This window comes from Cygnus atratus, chromosome 6 (genome assembly GCF_013377495.2).
Source record: "Cygnus atratus isolate AKBS03 ecotype Queensland, Australia chromosome 6, CAtr_DNAZoo_HiC_assembly, whole genome shotgun sequence".
NCBI lineage: Eukaryota > Metazoa > Chordata > Aves > Anseriformes > Anatidae > Cygnus > Cygnus atratus.
Window position 1 is genome coordinate 16,221,568 of NC_066367.1, and position 14,489 is coordinate 16,236,056.

The 14,489-nt window shown below is 36.1% G+C and overlaps 1 protein-coding gene across 1 annotated transcript in view; it reads left to right on the forward strand.

Annotated features, from left to right (window-relative positions):
- The window catches only part of TTN (titin), a 239,629-nt gene that overhangs the window by 21,738 nt on the left and 203,402 nt on the right, over nucleotides 1-14,489 (forward strand). The window contains 17 exon segments of the mRNA XM_035572644.1: nucleotides 332-2,022; nucleotides 2,128-2,409; nucleotides 2,685-2,951; nucleotides 3,084-3,356; nucleotides 3,462-3,725; nucleotides 3,824-4,084; nucleotides 4,634-4,894; nucleotides 5,410-5,673; nucleotides 5,766-6,026; nucleotides 6,204-6,464; nucleotides 6,912-7,172; nucleotides 7,259-7,400; nucleotides 7,490-7,655; nucleotides 7,868-8,099; nucleotides 8,660-8,944; nucleotides 9,053-9,178; nucleotides 11,162-11,350. Coding sequence (XP_035428537.1) covers nucleotides 332-2,022; nucleotides 2,128-2,409; nucleotides 2,685-2,951; nucleotides 3,084-3,356; nucleotides 3,462-3,725; nucleotides 3,824-4,084; nucleotides 4,634-4,894; nucleotides 5,410-5,673; nucleotides 5,766-6,026; nucleotides 6,204-6,464; nucleotides 6,912-7,172; nucleotides 7,259-7,400; nucleotides 7,490-7,655; nucleotides 7,868-8,099; nucleotides 8,660-8,944; nucleotides 9,053-9,178; nucleotides 11,162-11,350 — 5,486 coding nt within the window.

The following is a 14,489-nucleotide window of genomic DNA, read 5'->3' on the forward strand; positions in this document are numbered from 1 at the left end:
GTTTTTGTTTGTTGGTTGGTTGGTTGGTTTTGTTTGTAATAGTAAAGCAGTTAATAATCACAGTCTTGTAAAGCACTGATTTCTCAGTACTCTGCAGGCAAAAGTGCCATTGAATTCAAGGCTTCATATTATCATCGTTGTCTGCTTGATTTGTAGGCACTGAACTCATAAACATGAATAAATGTAAGCAGCATGTCTAATTGCTCCAGTGAGTTGCCTTTGGAGACTTTGATCTCATTTTGGAGAAGTGCAAAAATGAGTAACAAAAAAGTGCAAAAATAGATAACAATGAAGTGCTAAATTTTTTTTATAAATTGTTTTAATATTTCAGGATTGAAGGAACAAAAGGGGCCGCTGCCCTTAAAATTGAATCTACTGCCAGGCAAGATGCTGCATGGTATACAGCTACTGCTATCAATAAAGCTGGGCGGGACACTACTCGGTGCAAAGTAAATGTTGAAGTTGAACATGCTGAACCAGAACCAGAAAGGAGGTTAATTATTCCAAAAGGGACTTACAAAGCCAAGGAAATTGCTGCACCAGAGTTAGAGCCTCTCCATTTGCGTTATGGTCAAGAGCAATGGGAGGAGGGGGATCTTTATGACAAAGAAAAGCAACAGAAACCTTTTTTTAAGAAGAAACTCACGTCGTTAAGACTCAAGCAATTTGGACCAGCACACTTTGAGTGCAGGCTTACACCAATTGGTGATCCAACCATGGTGGTGGAATGGTTGCATGATGGCAAACCCTTGGAAGCAGCTAACAGGCTCCGCATGATCAATGAGTTTGGGTACTGTAGCCTGGACTATGGAGTAGCCTATTCTAGAGATAGTGGTGTGATCACTTGCAGGGCAACTAACAAATATGGTACAGACCATACATCTGCTACCCTTATTGTGAAGGATGAGAAAAGCCTTGTGGAAGAATCCCAGTTGCCAGAAGGCAGAAGGGGACTGCAGCGAATTGAAGAGTTAGAAAGAATGGCACATGAAGGTGCTCTTCCTGCAGTTGCAGTGGATCAAAAAGAAAAACAAAAACCAGAAATTGTTTTGGTTCCTGAGCCTGCAAGAGTCCTGGAAGGTGAAACAGCTCGATTCCGCTGCCGTGTGACTGGTTATCCTCTACCCAAGGTCAACTGGTACCTCAATGGACAGCTCATTCGTAAGAGCAAAAGGTTTAGACTCCGTTATGATGGGATTTACTACCTGGATATTGTAGACTGCAAATCATATGACACAGGAGAGGTGAAAGTCACTGCAGAGAATCCAGAAGGCTTTATTGAACATAAGGTGAGAGTCGAGATCCAGCAGAGGGAAGACTTCAGATCAGTTCTTCGTCGGGCTCCTGAACCCAAACATGAACCTGTAGTGACAGAGCCTGGAAAACTTCTCTTTGAGGTACAGAAGGTAGACAAACCTGCAGAGACAACAACCAAAGAGGTGGTGAAGCTTAAAAGGGCTGAAAGAATCACTCATGAGAAACTTTCAGAGGAATCCGAGGAGCTGCGCAGTAAATTCAAGAGAAGGACAGAAGAGGGCTATTACGAAGCCATCACTGCTGTGGAACTTAAGTCTCGCAAAAAAGATGAATCATATGAGGAAATGTTAAAAAAGACAAAAGAAGAACTTCTTCACTGGACCAAAGAGATCCCAGAGGAAGAGAAGAAAGCACTTCCTCCTGAAGGCAAAGTCACCATTCCAACATTCAAACCAGAGAAGGTTGAGCTTAGTCCAAGCATGGAGGCTCCCAAGATATTTGAACGAATTCAAAGCCAGACTGTAGCCCAGGGGTCAGATGCCCACTTCCGTGTGAGAGTGGTAGGGAAACCAGACCCTGAGTGCCAATGGTTCAAAAATGGTGTGCAGATTGAAAGGACTGATCGCGTGTATTGGTACTGGCCTGAAGATAATGTTTGTGAACTGGTCATCAGAGATGTGACTTCTGATGATTCTGCCAGCATCATGGTGAAAGCAGTCAATATAGCTGGTGAGACTTCTAGCCACGCTTTCCTGTTAGTACAAGGTAATTTTAAATCTCTTACTTTTATTCTGCTGCCTCTCATAGTGCCTATTATATTTAAGTTTACATGGCCACTGTGCTGTTGATTAATTGCATATTGTTTTGCAGCCAAACAGTTAATTAGCTTCACCCAGAAGTTACAAGATATTGTTGCTAAAGAGAGGGACTCCATGGCAACATTTGAATGTGAGACATCAGAACCTTTTGTCAAAGTGAAATGGTTTAAGGATGGAATTGAGATTCATTCTGGAGACAAATACAGGATGCACTCAGACCGAAAGGCTCACTTTCTTTCTGTACTAGCTATTGAAGTGTCTGATGCTGATGACTACAGCTGTGCACTGGTAGAAGATGAATCCATAAAAACTACTGCAAAGCTTAATGTTGAAGGTAAGAAGCACACAGCTCCATACCATGGAGTACTTTTAAAGTGAAATCTGCTTCAGGAAGAAATAAAACAATTTAGACTGATGTGTGATGCATGAAGTGTTCTAGCTACTTTCATAGTTTTGAAATCTGATATTAAAGTTCATATATATATTTATGTAAAGTGGTTACATTTTGTGTATATATATGTATTTCCTTAGGCTCAGTTTTGTAAGAAATGTTTTCATCATGGGTATCTAATCAAGCTCATTCAGGAATGTAATTATTTTTACCTGTAGGTGCTGTGGTTGAGTTTATTAAAGAACTTGAAGATGTTGAAGTCCCAGAATCCTTCTCAGGTGAACTTGAATGTGAGGTTTCCCCAGAAGATGTTGAGGGAAAATGGTATCATGGTGATATTGAACTCACTTCTAATCATAAATATGTGATTGCATCCCGCCGTGGTCGGCAAATCCTCACTATTAAAGATGTTAATAAAGATGATCAGGGAGAGTATAGCTTTGTTGTTGACGGGAAAAGAACTCACTGCAAGCTAAAGATGAAGCGTAAGTATTTCTAATATTTATATCATCTATATTAGTGTTTTATATTATGTATTGTTATATCTCACACTCTCTTAATATTCAATATTCTGCTTATCTGTTTTGAGGATTAATTAATTTCATTTCATTCCGTAGCTCGTCCCATGATTATTCTTCAAGGACTTACTGATCAAAAAGTATGTGAGGGAGATATTGTGCAACTTGAAGTTAAAGTCTCTCTAGAAAATGCGGAAGGTGTCTGGATGAAAGATGGACATGAAATTCAATCAAGTGATCGCATTCATATTGTGTTGGATAAACAGTCTCACATGTTGTTGATAGAAGATGCAACAAAGGAAGATAGTGGAACTTACTCTTTTAGTGTTCCTGGTCTTGGTCTATCCACCACTGGACAGGTCACTGTGTACAGTAAGTCATTATCATGAATTTGATTTTGTGCTTGATTTTTTGAGTTCTTTATGATAACTCTTTAAAAGTGTAGCTTTTTCATGATGTTTGTTTGTGACTTGGCAGGTGTGGAAATAATAATACCCCTCAAAGATGTTCATGTAGTTGAAGGAACAAAAGCTGTTCTTGAATGCAAAGTTTCAGCACCTGATGTATCTTCATCCAAATGGTACCTAAATGATCATCAGATAAAGCCTGATGAACGTGTACAAGCTGTGTGTAAAGGCACTAAACAGAGGCTAGTGGTTACCAGAACCCATGCATCAGATGAAGGGCATTACAAGTTGATGGTTGGCAAAGTTGAAACAAGTTGCAATGTCACCGTTGAAAGTAGGTTTTGTTTATGGTGCAATTATTTTTGAAATAATTTCTTTAAATACAAAGTAGTGGAAGAAACTAATATATTTGTAATGTGCTCTTTTCTGTAGAAATTCAGATTATCAGAGGTCTTCGTGACATCACTTGCACTGAAACACAGAATGTATCTTTTGAGGTCGAGCTTTCCCATTCGGGGATTGATGTAATTTGGCATTTCAAAGGGCAAGAGATCAAGGCTGGTCCTAAATATAAAATTGAAGCACATGGCAAAATCTACAAATTGACAGTGGTGAAAATGATGAAAGATGATGAAGGAGAATATGTATTTTATGCTGGAGAGAAGAAAACATCTGGAAAGCTGATAGTAGCGGGTTAGTAGGCTTAAAGTCCAAGATTCTTATTTTATTGTGATTTAGAAACAATGCTCAATGTACTGTAGTTTGTAAATGTAGCAATTGTGTTATTTCTATACTTTCTTTGCCTTCATTTTATCTTTTATTCTGTTTTCCTTAATCTTCCCCTTATCTTTTCTAATCCATAAAATATGAATTGAACAGAGCTTTTAAGTAAGTGTTTATACATTTTGCTAAATCAGAATCATAGTAACAAACACTGTAGTATGCTTTTGATAAAATTAGTGTAAGAAAGAAGGTTTTTTTTTTCTTAAATGTTTGGTGTGCCTGTGTTGATAGCAAAAATAATAAGTTAGAATAACTAGGATAGAAGTAAGAAATATTTTTATGACGTTCAGGTCAGATTCTATTCTTGATTTTTCACAGAACTCAGAATGACTATGGGCACGCTGAAAACTAGGGCAGAGAATTGTATTCAGAACCTGCTTTTCATGTGGTTGCATTTCTGTATAGGGGCAAGCTGAACAGATGTGCAATGGCAACAAATGTGCTTTTGCTTTCCAACAGGCGGTGCCATTTCAAAGCCTCTCACTGACCTGACGGTGGCTGAGTCCCAGAGAGCTATTTTTGAATGTGAGGTAGCAAATCCTGAATCGGATGGCCAGTGGCTAAAAAATGGTAAACCATTACCTATGACAGATCAGTACCGTGCTGAATCTGATGGTATAAAGAGGAGGCTTAATATCCCTGCCACAAAACTAGATGATATGGGTGAATATAGCTATGAAATAGCAAGCTCAAAGACGTCTGCTAAACTCAAAGTTGAAGGTCAGTATTTAGTGGTTTTGTTTGTATAATAACTATCTGATGCCTTTAAGACAGTCTAGCATCACTCACTGTGTCTTAGATCAGGCCCTGAGATACAAACATATTTTATTTCATATTTTGAAAATTTTGTTTTACGACACGCTTTGTGAGGTAGCAAAACTTACTGTATTTCAGACTGTCTATATTTGGAAGTTAGCATGATATTTTAATAAAAAACATTTTATTTGTGGTACTGGCAGGTAGAAATAATTGCTAGCATATCAAAATTGCTAACATATCAAATAAATAAAATTTCTCATGGATAAATAAATAAATATATAGTTTCTCATGGACAGTACAAGTAAATGTTCTTTTTTTGTGTTCCAAGCACATCACTTTGGTGGAAACTGTATAAATTAATATATACATAATAGATTTTAAAATGAAGCACCATAATTCCATTTTATTAAGATTATTATATTTTCTATAATTTTTAAATTTTGGTCTGTTTTATCAATACTTTATTTTTTTCCCAGCTGTTAAGATAAAGAAAACTCTAAAGAACTTGACTGTGACAGAAACACAAGAGGCAGTTTTCAGTGTGGAACTGACTCACCCTGATGTGAAAGGGGCTCTGTGGATTAAAAATGGTGTTGAACTTGAATCAAATGACAAATATGAAATTTCAGTGAAAGGAACTGTTCACACACTGAAAATCAAACACTGTGTTGTCACTGATGAGTCTGTTTATAGCTTTAAGCTTGGAAAAATAGGAGCAAATGCCAGACTTCATGTGGAAAGTAAGTCAATCTATTTTGAAAATTTGCTTTAATGAGTGGTTTGAAATACAAATCAAGCACATTGATGAATCTTGCTAACTTTCTTCCTTAAGCTGTCAAGATCATCAAAAAACCAAAGGATGTGACTGCTTTGGAAAATGCTGTTGTCTCCTTTGAACTAAGTGTATCCCATGATACGGTACCAGTCCGGTGGTTCCACAAAAATGTTGAGCTTAAACAAAGTGATAAATACAAGATGATATCTCAAAGGAAAGTTCACAAGCTGATGCTGCATAACATATCTCCTGATGATGCTGGAGAATATACAGCTCTTGTTGGACAACTTGAGTGTAAAGCTAAGCTGTTTGTGGAAAGTAAGTATTTTAAGTTTGTAAGAAAGTAATTATATGAGTTGCTATACCAACTCATATAGAACAACTTGATCTCACACTTCATAGGCTTCACTCTTGTTTTTTGCTGTCTTGCACACATACTGACTTTTAAAAAATACTTTTTTCTTTTCCTTTTTTTTTCTTTTTTTTAACTCACAGCCATACACATCACAAAGACCATGAAAAATATTGAGATCCCTGAGACCAAAACTGCCTCTTTTCAATGTGAAGTTTCTCATTTCAATGTACCTGCTGTCTGGTTGAAAAATGGTGTGGAGATTGAAATGAGTGAAAAGTTCAAAATAGTGGTCCAGGGGAAACTCCATCAGCTGAACATCATGAACACAAGCAGTGAAGATTCTGCAGAATACACATTTGTCTGTGGAAATGACAGAGTCAGTGCAACTCTGACTGTAAAACGTATGTGAATATTCAATTAACCAGAATATTTTCCGGTTAGCAATAACAGAAGTTATTTTAATACAGGTAGTTGGTACAATTCAGACAAAAACAGCAGTCTTGTGGAGATATTTTCAAATAACTGTATGCCACATAAGTTACATTTTAAAAAGAGATATAGAAGCTGTGCGCTTGAAAGTCAGGTCCTTGATCCTTCTGTTTATACCAACATCCCTAAGCACCAGGTCACTATAGGAGACAGATTTGGGATTCCTATGTCATTCAGAAGCTTTAGGAAATTTAACTGTAGTATTGATTCTGGACACAGAGACTCAGGCTTTCATTTTCATATTTCCAAAAATCAGGATCTGTCTAAAAGAATTTTAAACATCTCTAAGTTAAAGTGTGTTTAGAACAAAACAAAACAAAACCCCAAACCCTAAACCAGGTTCATTTCTTTTCTTTTAGCTATCCTAATTACCTCCATGCTGAAGGACATCAATGCTGAAGAGAAAGATACAATAACATTTGAAGTTACTGTTAACTATGAAGGTATCTCATATAAATGGCTCAAGAATGGGGTAGAAATAAAATCAACTGACAAATGCCAGATACGAACAAAGAAGCTCACACACTCCCTCTCAATAAGGAATGTGCATTTTGGTGACGCTGCAGAATACACTTTTGTTGCTGGAAAAGCAGCTTCATCAGCCACTTTATATGTGGAAGGTATTTGCTGTCTTGATTTGTATATTTAGTGGCTTACAGTGGCTTAAATAGAAGTATGGCTCTCATTCTATTCCACCCTCCCACAGCTCGTCACATTGAATTTAGGAAACATATTAAAGACATTAAGGTTGTGGAGAAGAAGAGGGCTATTTTTGAATGTGAGATTTCAGAACCTGACATTCAGGTTCAGTGGATGAAGGATGGACAAGAGCTTCAGATTGGTGACAGGTAAATGATTGCTTCTACACCATATAGCCTTTTGTTATATATTTTCTCCCAGGAAATAACTTGTTCACTTTCTTTTCTGATTTCCTTAGGATGAAAATTCAGCGTGAGAGATATGTCCACCGTCTCATCATTCCTTCCACAAGAATGTCTGATGCTGGTCAGTACACTGTAGTAGCAGGGGGAAACACATCCAGTGCCAATTTGTTAGTGGAAGGTCGTGATATTCGTATCAGAAGCATCCGTAAAGACATTCAGGTACGGCATGCATAGGAGAATAAATATTTCATAACTTTATCATTCTACTCAAATAATCATGCAAAGGAAGAGCAACAATATCTAACCTGCAAATGTCCTAGCAGGACAAACTGTAAATGTAGTCAGAGCATTCCTCTAGGAAGGTTTAGTGAAGTGTGAGAGCATCTGTAAATACAAATGCTATTTGTAATATTTCTAATACTTGTTCTTAGGTCATTGAGAGACAAAGAGCTGAAATTGAATTTGAAGTTAATGAAGATGACATTGAACCACAGTGGTACAAGGATGGTATTGAGATCAACTTCCAGTATGAGGAAAGATACAATTATGTAGTGGAACGGAGAGTTCATCGAATGAGCATCTTTGAAACCACTTACTCTGATGCTGGAGAATATACTTTTGTTGCAGGACGTAATAGGAGTTCTGTTATTCTCTATGTGAATGGTACGTATATCCAAAACCAATACTTTGACTGCATTTATTACCCTTAATTTTTCTGACAATTATATAGCTTTTCTCAAATTCTAACCTTGGAAATAAAAAAATAAATCCAAAGGGAATTTTATCTATGGAACACTGCCAGAATCCTCATGTACCTGGATGTTTCTTGCTCTACTGAAATAGCTGTTTAGCTGCTGAAAATGCAGTGACATTTCTTTTTCCCTCTGTATTTGTTTAGACCGGGAAATTCTGAAGTCCAAATAAAACTAATTTGCTCATATGGACAAATACACCTTGACAGAGGGACCAACCAAACAGTCACTGGAGGCATTTTGCCAAAAAACACTTATTTTAATGCAGCTAGTTCTGTTAAGGCAGTTGTTTATCATTCTTGTTTCTACCAAGGGCAGATTTTCATGAGCAAGCAAGATTGGGAACAACAAGATTAAAATTGGAAATTTCCTTGCTAATATTTTTGAAGCCTCAGTAAATATAATTAATAAGATTTTTCTGTCTTTTTCTCCCTCTCCCTCCTCCCCTTCCCCTTGCCTCCCAATTTGCAGCTCCAGAGCCACCTCAGATTATTCAGGAGCTAGAGCCAACCACTGTGGAGTCTGGTAAACCTGCCCGCTTCAGTGCTATGATATCAGGCAAACCCCAGCCCAAAATTTCCTGGTACAAAGACGATCAACAGCTTTCTCCAGGTTTCAAATGCAAATTTCTTCATGATGCACAAGAATATACTCTATTGCTGATCGAGACTTTTCCTGAAGATTCAGCAGTGTACACCTGTGAAGCAAAAAATGACTACGGAGTTGCTACAACTTCAGCTTCACTTTCAGTGGAAAGTGAGTTTCCCATGCTCACATCGAGCGTGTCTATGAAATGACATTGTCAGTAATTAGCTGTATCTGATCTTCATCTTGAAAAATGGCTTCCTTTTTCTTATCCTTTAGTCCCAGAAGTTGTTTCTCCTGAGCTAGAGGTGCCAGTGTATCCACCTGCTGTCATAATACCACTTCGTGATGCTGTTACATCTGAGGGACAATCTGCTCGTTTTCAGTGCAGAGTTACAGGGACAGGTGGGTTTAATGAAATACTGTACATCTTTTCACCTCTCAGAATTTTTTATCTTCAACTCAGAAAAAATGCTGCACTGTATGTACTGAAATCAGTCTTTCCCTAGAGGTACAGTTGTCTGATATATACACACTGCAGATTGTTACTCATTGACAACTAGCTATTAAGCAAGTTATACATCACAGGGTGGTAGCAAGCATGGAAATTATATTCTGTCTTAAAAAATAAGTATTTCTGAAAAGAATAGCACATCTGATTTAAAAAAAAATGTCTTGGAGACTTCGGTGTTTCAAATGCTATCCGAAGTTGCAAAACTTTGTCACTGTAATAACATGCAGACTTTCTAAACAGAATATCAAGAGAGAAAACCATTATTCTGTTACATGAACATGGCAAAGTTTCTGATGTCACACAGCATTGCATCAATTATCTGAAGAAACAGACCAAAATTGTACTTTGATCATCCTATTATTGCTGAGTACTTCTACAAACTCTAAACTGCCACTGCATTATTTTCCTAGCTTTATAAGGATTTCTAAGTGTTTACTCATTGTCTTTTTAAGTGTAGAATTTTCCTTAAATACATTTTCTACTTTTAAGTAAATAGGATATCATCTTAAAATTTAAATAATTCCAAGTTAATTAAAAACCAAATCAAACTACATTTCTTCACTTCAGCAAATGGTCTTGAGTATGATTAGTAATAAAATATTCACATGGTAAAGTGTAGAATAAGATCTAGGTCCAATCCCAAAGAATTTGCAGTTTTAAAAGATAAATGACATTCCAACTTTAGAAATAATCTTGAGTGATATCTGTATAAAAATCCACAATAAATTGTTAGCACGTGTGTGTGTGTATATATATATATATATATATATACACAGACAAATATATAAAAGTTGCATTTCCATCACTTAAAGTCAAAATTCAGTTTTGATATGTTTCTCCCTTTAAAAAGGCTGGACAAATCTATTTCTGCCATAAAAGTGATGATAAACTCAGAAAATACATATTTGAAAGACTGGCCTGCCCTCTGTGCTAAGCATGCTGATTTAACTTTTTTTGAAAGAACTATATTTATGTAAATGTTGCAGTTTTATTTACAGCACAGAGCATAAGGAACCTTTCATCTAACTCCCCTTTTTTGAATACCCAAATGGATTTGCATACCACTCACTTGTGTTATGAAAAATGTTTCTATTACCTTAAATAATACACTATTAAAAAACATTGTTTAATGGTGCACGCTGCAGCTGGCTATCGAAAACACTGCCTTTTTCTTCTAATGACAGTAATCACACTATTTGTGTGGAAAAAAAAAAAAGATTCATAATATAATACAGTGACAGGTAAAGAAGCACACTTAAAGTCTGCTTCATTCCTTTTCCAAGTGTATGAAATCTACAGAAATAACACTTCTTATTTAGGACTGTTACAAAGAATCAAAGACAGGATCTTTCTGGAGAAATATGATCTGTAAAACTTACAATATTTACAATAAAAAAGGCAATATATTGTCCTTCTCAGTAAAAAAAAAAAAAAAAAAAAAAAGAAAAATCCATTTTCATTTGTTCAAACAGTTCAGCCTGACCTAGTGATTTTATAATCTGTTTAATCAGGCAATTGTAGCATAATCCCTTTTAAAAAATGTGACTTTCACTAATTTTAGCAGTAGAAAAATATTTTTAAATTTATACTTTAAGAGAGGAAAGGGAAAAAATGATTTTTATGCAGGACTATAGCCGCACTAGAATAAATTTTCCCATACAAATATTTTCAGGGTAGAAATCAAAACTTAAAAACCACATAGGCCATTTTCCAGTGATCATATGTTATCAGAGTAATGCAAGGCATATTCAAACTGATACTTGAGATAAAGATTGAGATTTCTCTCACAAATAGAAATATAAGAATAGTATTTATTTACAAGTCTCATATCATAACTTACAGATTTATTTTTTTTCTTTCTGTTGGTTGAGCAGATCTGAAAGTCTCTTGGTATAGCAAAGACAAAGAGATCAAGCCATCACGTTTCTTTAGGATGACTCAGTTTGAAGACACTTACCAGCTGGAGATTGCCGAAGCTTATCCAGAGGATGAAGGAATCTATACTTTTGTGGCTAGTAATTCTGTAGGACAAGTGACAAGCACTGCCACACTGAAGTTAGAAGGTACAGTGTACAATTAAAGATGTCTTGTTTAGGTCATGTTCCAATACTAATCTTTAATATACACTGATGATATGTGAGTCACTGTCTGTTGTCTTTTAACTCAACTAGTTGCTACCGTTTACAATGTCCACAACATACACGTTATACAAAGGAAAAAGTATTTCACGATTTTGCAATGTTCCATTCACATGACCTTTTCTTTCTCTCCAGTATTATAATCTGGCATGCACCAAACATGGTAGTAATCTTCTCTCTGATGGAAGTGCTTTGTTTACACATTCTTGCTTTTGATTGTGAGGCGGACCTAAGAAGAGATTTTGTGTAAAATATATTACTTTGAAAATTTTGAAAACATGTTAAATAAGGATGTGTACCAGCCTTGGGAAGCTGAAAAGATATAGTTCACATTGATACATAGAATGGTTTGGGTTGGAAGGGACCTTAAAATCATCTAGAAATACAAACTGATGAAACATTCATCAAAGTTTTAGAGCAGAAATATTGTTGGGAGAATCTGATATTTAAATTTTGTATTGTCCTTGATATTACTTAACCATAAACATTTTCTTTTTTTTTCTTTTTTTTTTTTTTGCAACAGATTTTTTTAAATGATGCGTTAGAATAATTAATGCTGCTAAGTTGCAAGTAAGAAAAAAATCTTGAAAGAGAAAACATAGCGTAGAGTAAGAAATTAAAAGTTGGCATGCTTCTTTTCAGGATTTAAAAAGGTTGAAGAACTTACAACAAAGTCCCACTGGCATGTTTCTTCATCTATTTCACTTAAGGAGGAATCTATTGGCCAAAGGCCCACCTTTATCCAGCCTATTTCAAGCTGCAGGGTATGCAGTGGGGAAACAGTCAGATTTCAAGCTAGAGTCTCTGGCATGCCCAAACCAGAAATCCAGTGGTTTCGTAATCAACACCTCATGTTACCAACAAAAGACTTAGTTTTCCACTTTGATGAGTCTACAGGTGCAGCTATGCTCATAATAGTAGATGCTTTCTTAGAGCATTCTGGCCAATACTCTTGCAAGGCAAGAAATAGTGCTGGAGAAACAACTTGTACAGCTACACTTACAGTGACTGAAGAAGGTAAAGCCCCATTTTTATTTCAAAGGGATTCAGTTTGTTGTATACCACTCTTTTACAATGTTACTAACGTTCTTTCCTCATTTCACACCTTTTCTTTAGCAGCTAATGTTATTAGTACCTACTATCTGTAACCCAGCCACTCTCATTTATTCTGTTTAAACTATAACATATTTGAAGATTTGCAAATTTCTATCTTGATGTAGATCAAGAAATAGAATCATTTTACTGAAGGAGTTCAGATTTTTAAAAATGGAATTAAGTAATGGCTGTAGCATTGACTGAGGTATTTTGCATTATCCTGTAGAAAAGAAAAAGAAAAAAAAGAAAAAGAAAATACCTCCTTTAAAAGTTCCATACTAAGCTATCTAATACTGAAATTCACAAGTGAAAGAAGAAACAAGCATCAACTGTGTATCAACTGCATGACTAGACTAGGCATCATTTGTCATTCACATTTGTGAATAGATATTCTTTCTGTCAAGAGCATAGTACATCTGGCATGCTGAGTTTTCAAGTGAAGATCATTCATTTTCATCCTCCGTGCTGTATGATTTTGTTCACATCATGGCCCAGTAAAGTTCTTTAGATACTAATATTGTTATTTTTTGTTACTTGATTACACAGTGCAATCCCTAGATAGGAAAAGTTCTGGGAAAGATGTAAAAGATTCTATGCGGTCACAGGCTCTATCAGAACTTCATGTTGCTCCTTTCACAAAGAAGAACATTAAAGCTTTTCAAAAAGAATTTAAATCAGTGCAACAACCATCACAGGAATTGAGTGTACAGGTTTTTGAAAGCCTATCTGAAAGTTTGACCATGAAAGCTACATCACTTGAAGAAACAGAAGCCATGCACACAACAATCCTTTCCCAAACATCTCAGGACACCAGAATCTCTATGGCTCCTGCTCAGGAATTGAAAGATGTTCCTCCAAAGATTCTTCTGCAACTCAGAGACTTAACTGTGAAATCTGGTGACATTGCTCAGTTCATATGTGCCTTAGAAAATGAATTCTTCTCCGAGTTTCTTTGGGTTCATGAAGGTGAAAGGATAGAAGTGTCTGAAAAACTGAAGATATCACAAAATGGAAGTGTCCTACTGCTCACAATCTTAAATGCCCAGCTGACAGATCAAGGACTGTACAGTTGTACTGTATATAATGATCATGGAGGGACAACAACTACTGCAATACTAACAGTCAAAGGTGGTTATCTGACTTTAAAAATTATGACTTACCTTTTGCAACTTCATTATCACAGCCTATAGCTCACTAATATTTCTTTAATTATCAGCATTTAATTGAGAAAGCTCTAGTAATAATTCTTTGGGTTCCCACACGCACATACATTTATGGCTCTATTCATAAGTGTTGTAACTTCACACTTCTTCCCAGTACGTAACAGAAGTCTGTGGCTTTTTATTCCTCATATCCTTCATGATATGCAATGAGATGTAAAGTAGAACAGGCTTGTAGGAAATTTTGCATTTTGAGAATTCCTGAAGATGGAGTTTAAGGGAGATAGGGATGTCAGGTAAGCAATATTAAACTGTGTCCCTGGTCATTTCAGATTGTAGGGGTCCAACTTGTTTCGCATTAATCAGGATTGTAATTTGCTTGAAAGGATTAATGGGTGCAGGTTCTGTATGACTGCACTAATGGATTGTCTTCTTCCTTTCACTTGCCCTGATCTAAGTATTTATTTTTGCCAAGGCTCCTTTCCCTTCTTCCTGACATCAGCATATTAAAATGTTAGTTGGGTTACTAGTGAAAACTCAAAAATCTATTATCACTACAATAGACAGGTTATAGTATTTCTGAGCTTGAAGGAATCAAGAGCAGAAAAATAATGAGGAAATTATTGATGCAGTGACATTGATTTGGCTCTTACATGCTGACATTTCTTTATTCATTGCTGAGTTGTGCGTAGTAGTTTACATAATTTTCTGCTGCTACTTTTCTGCAGCTACTTCTGCTGTTACATTGAAGCTCTAAAAAATTGAAGATAGGTGTGTATTAGGCCTTATGGACCAAATCTTGGTCCCAT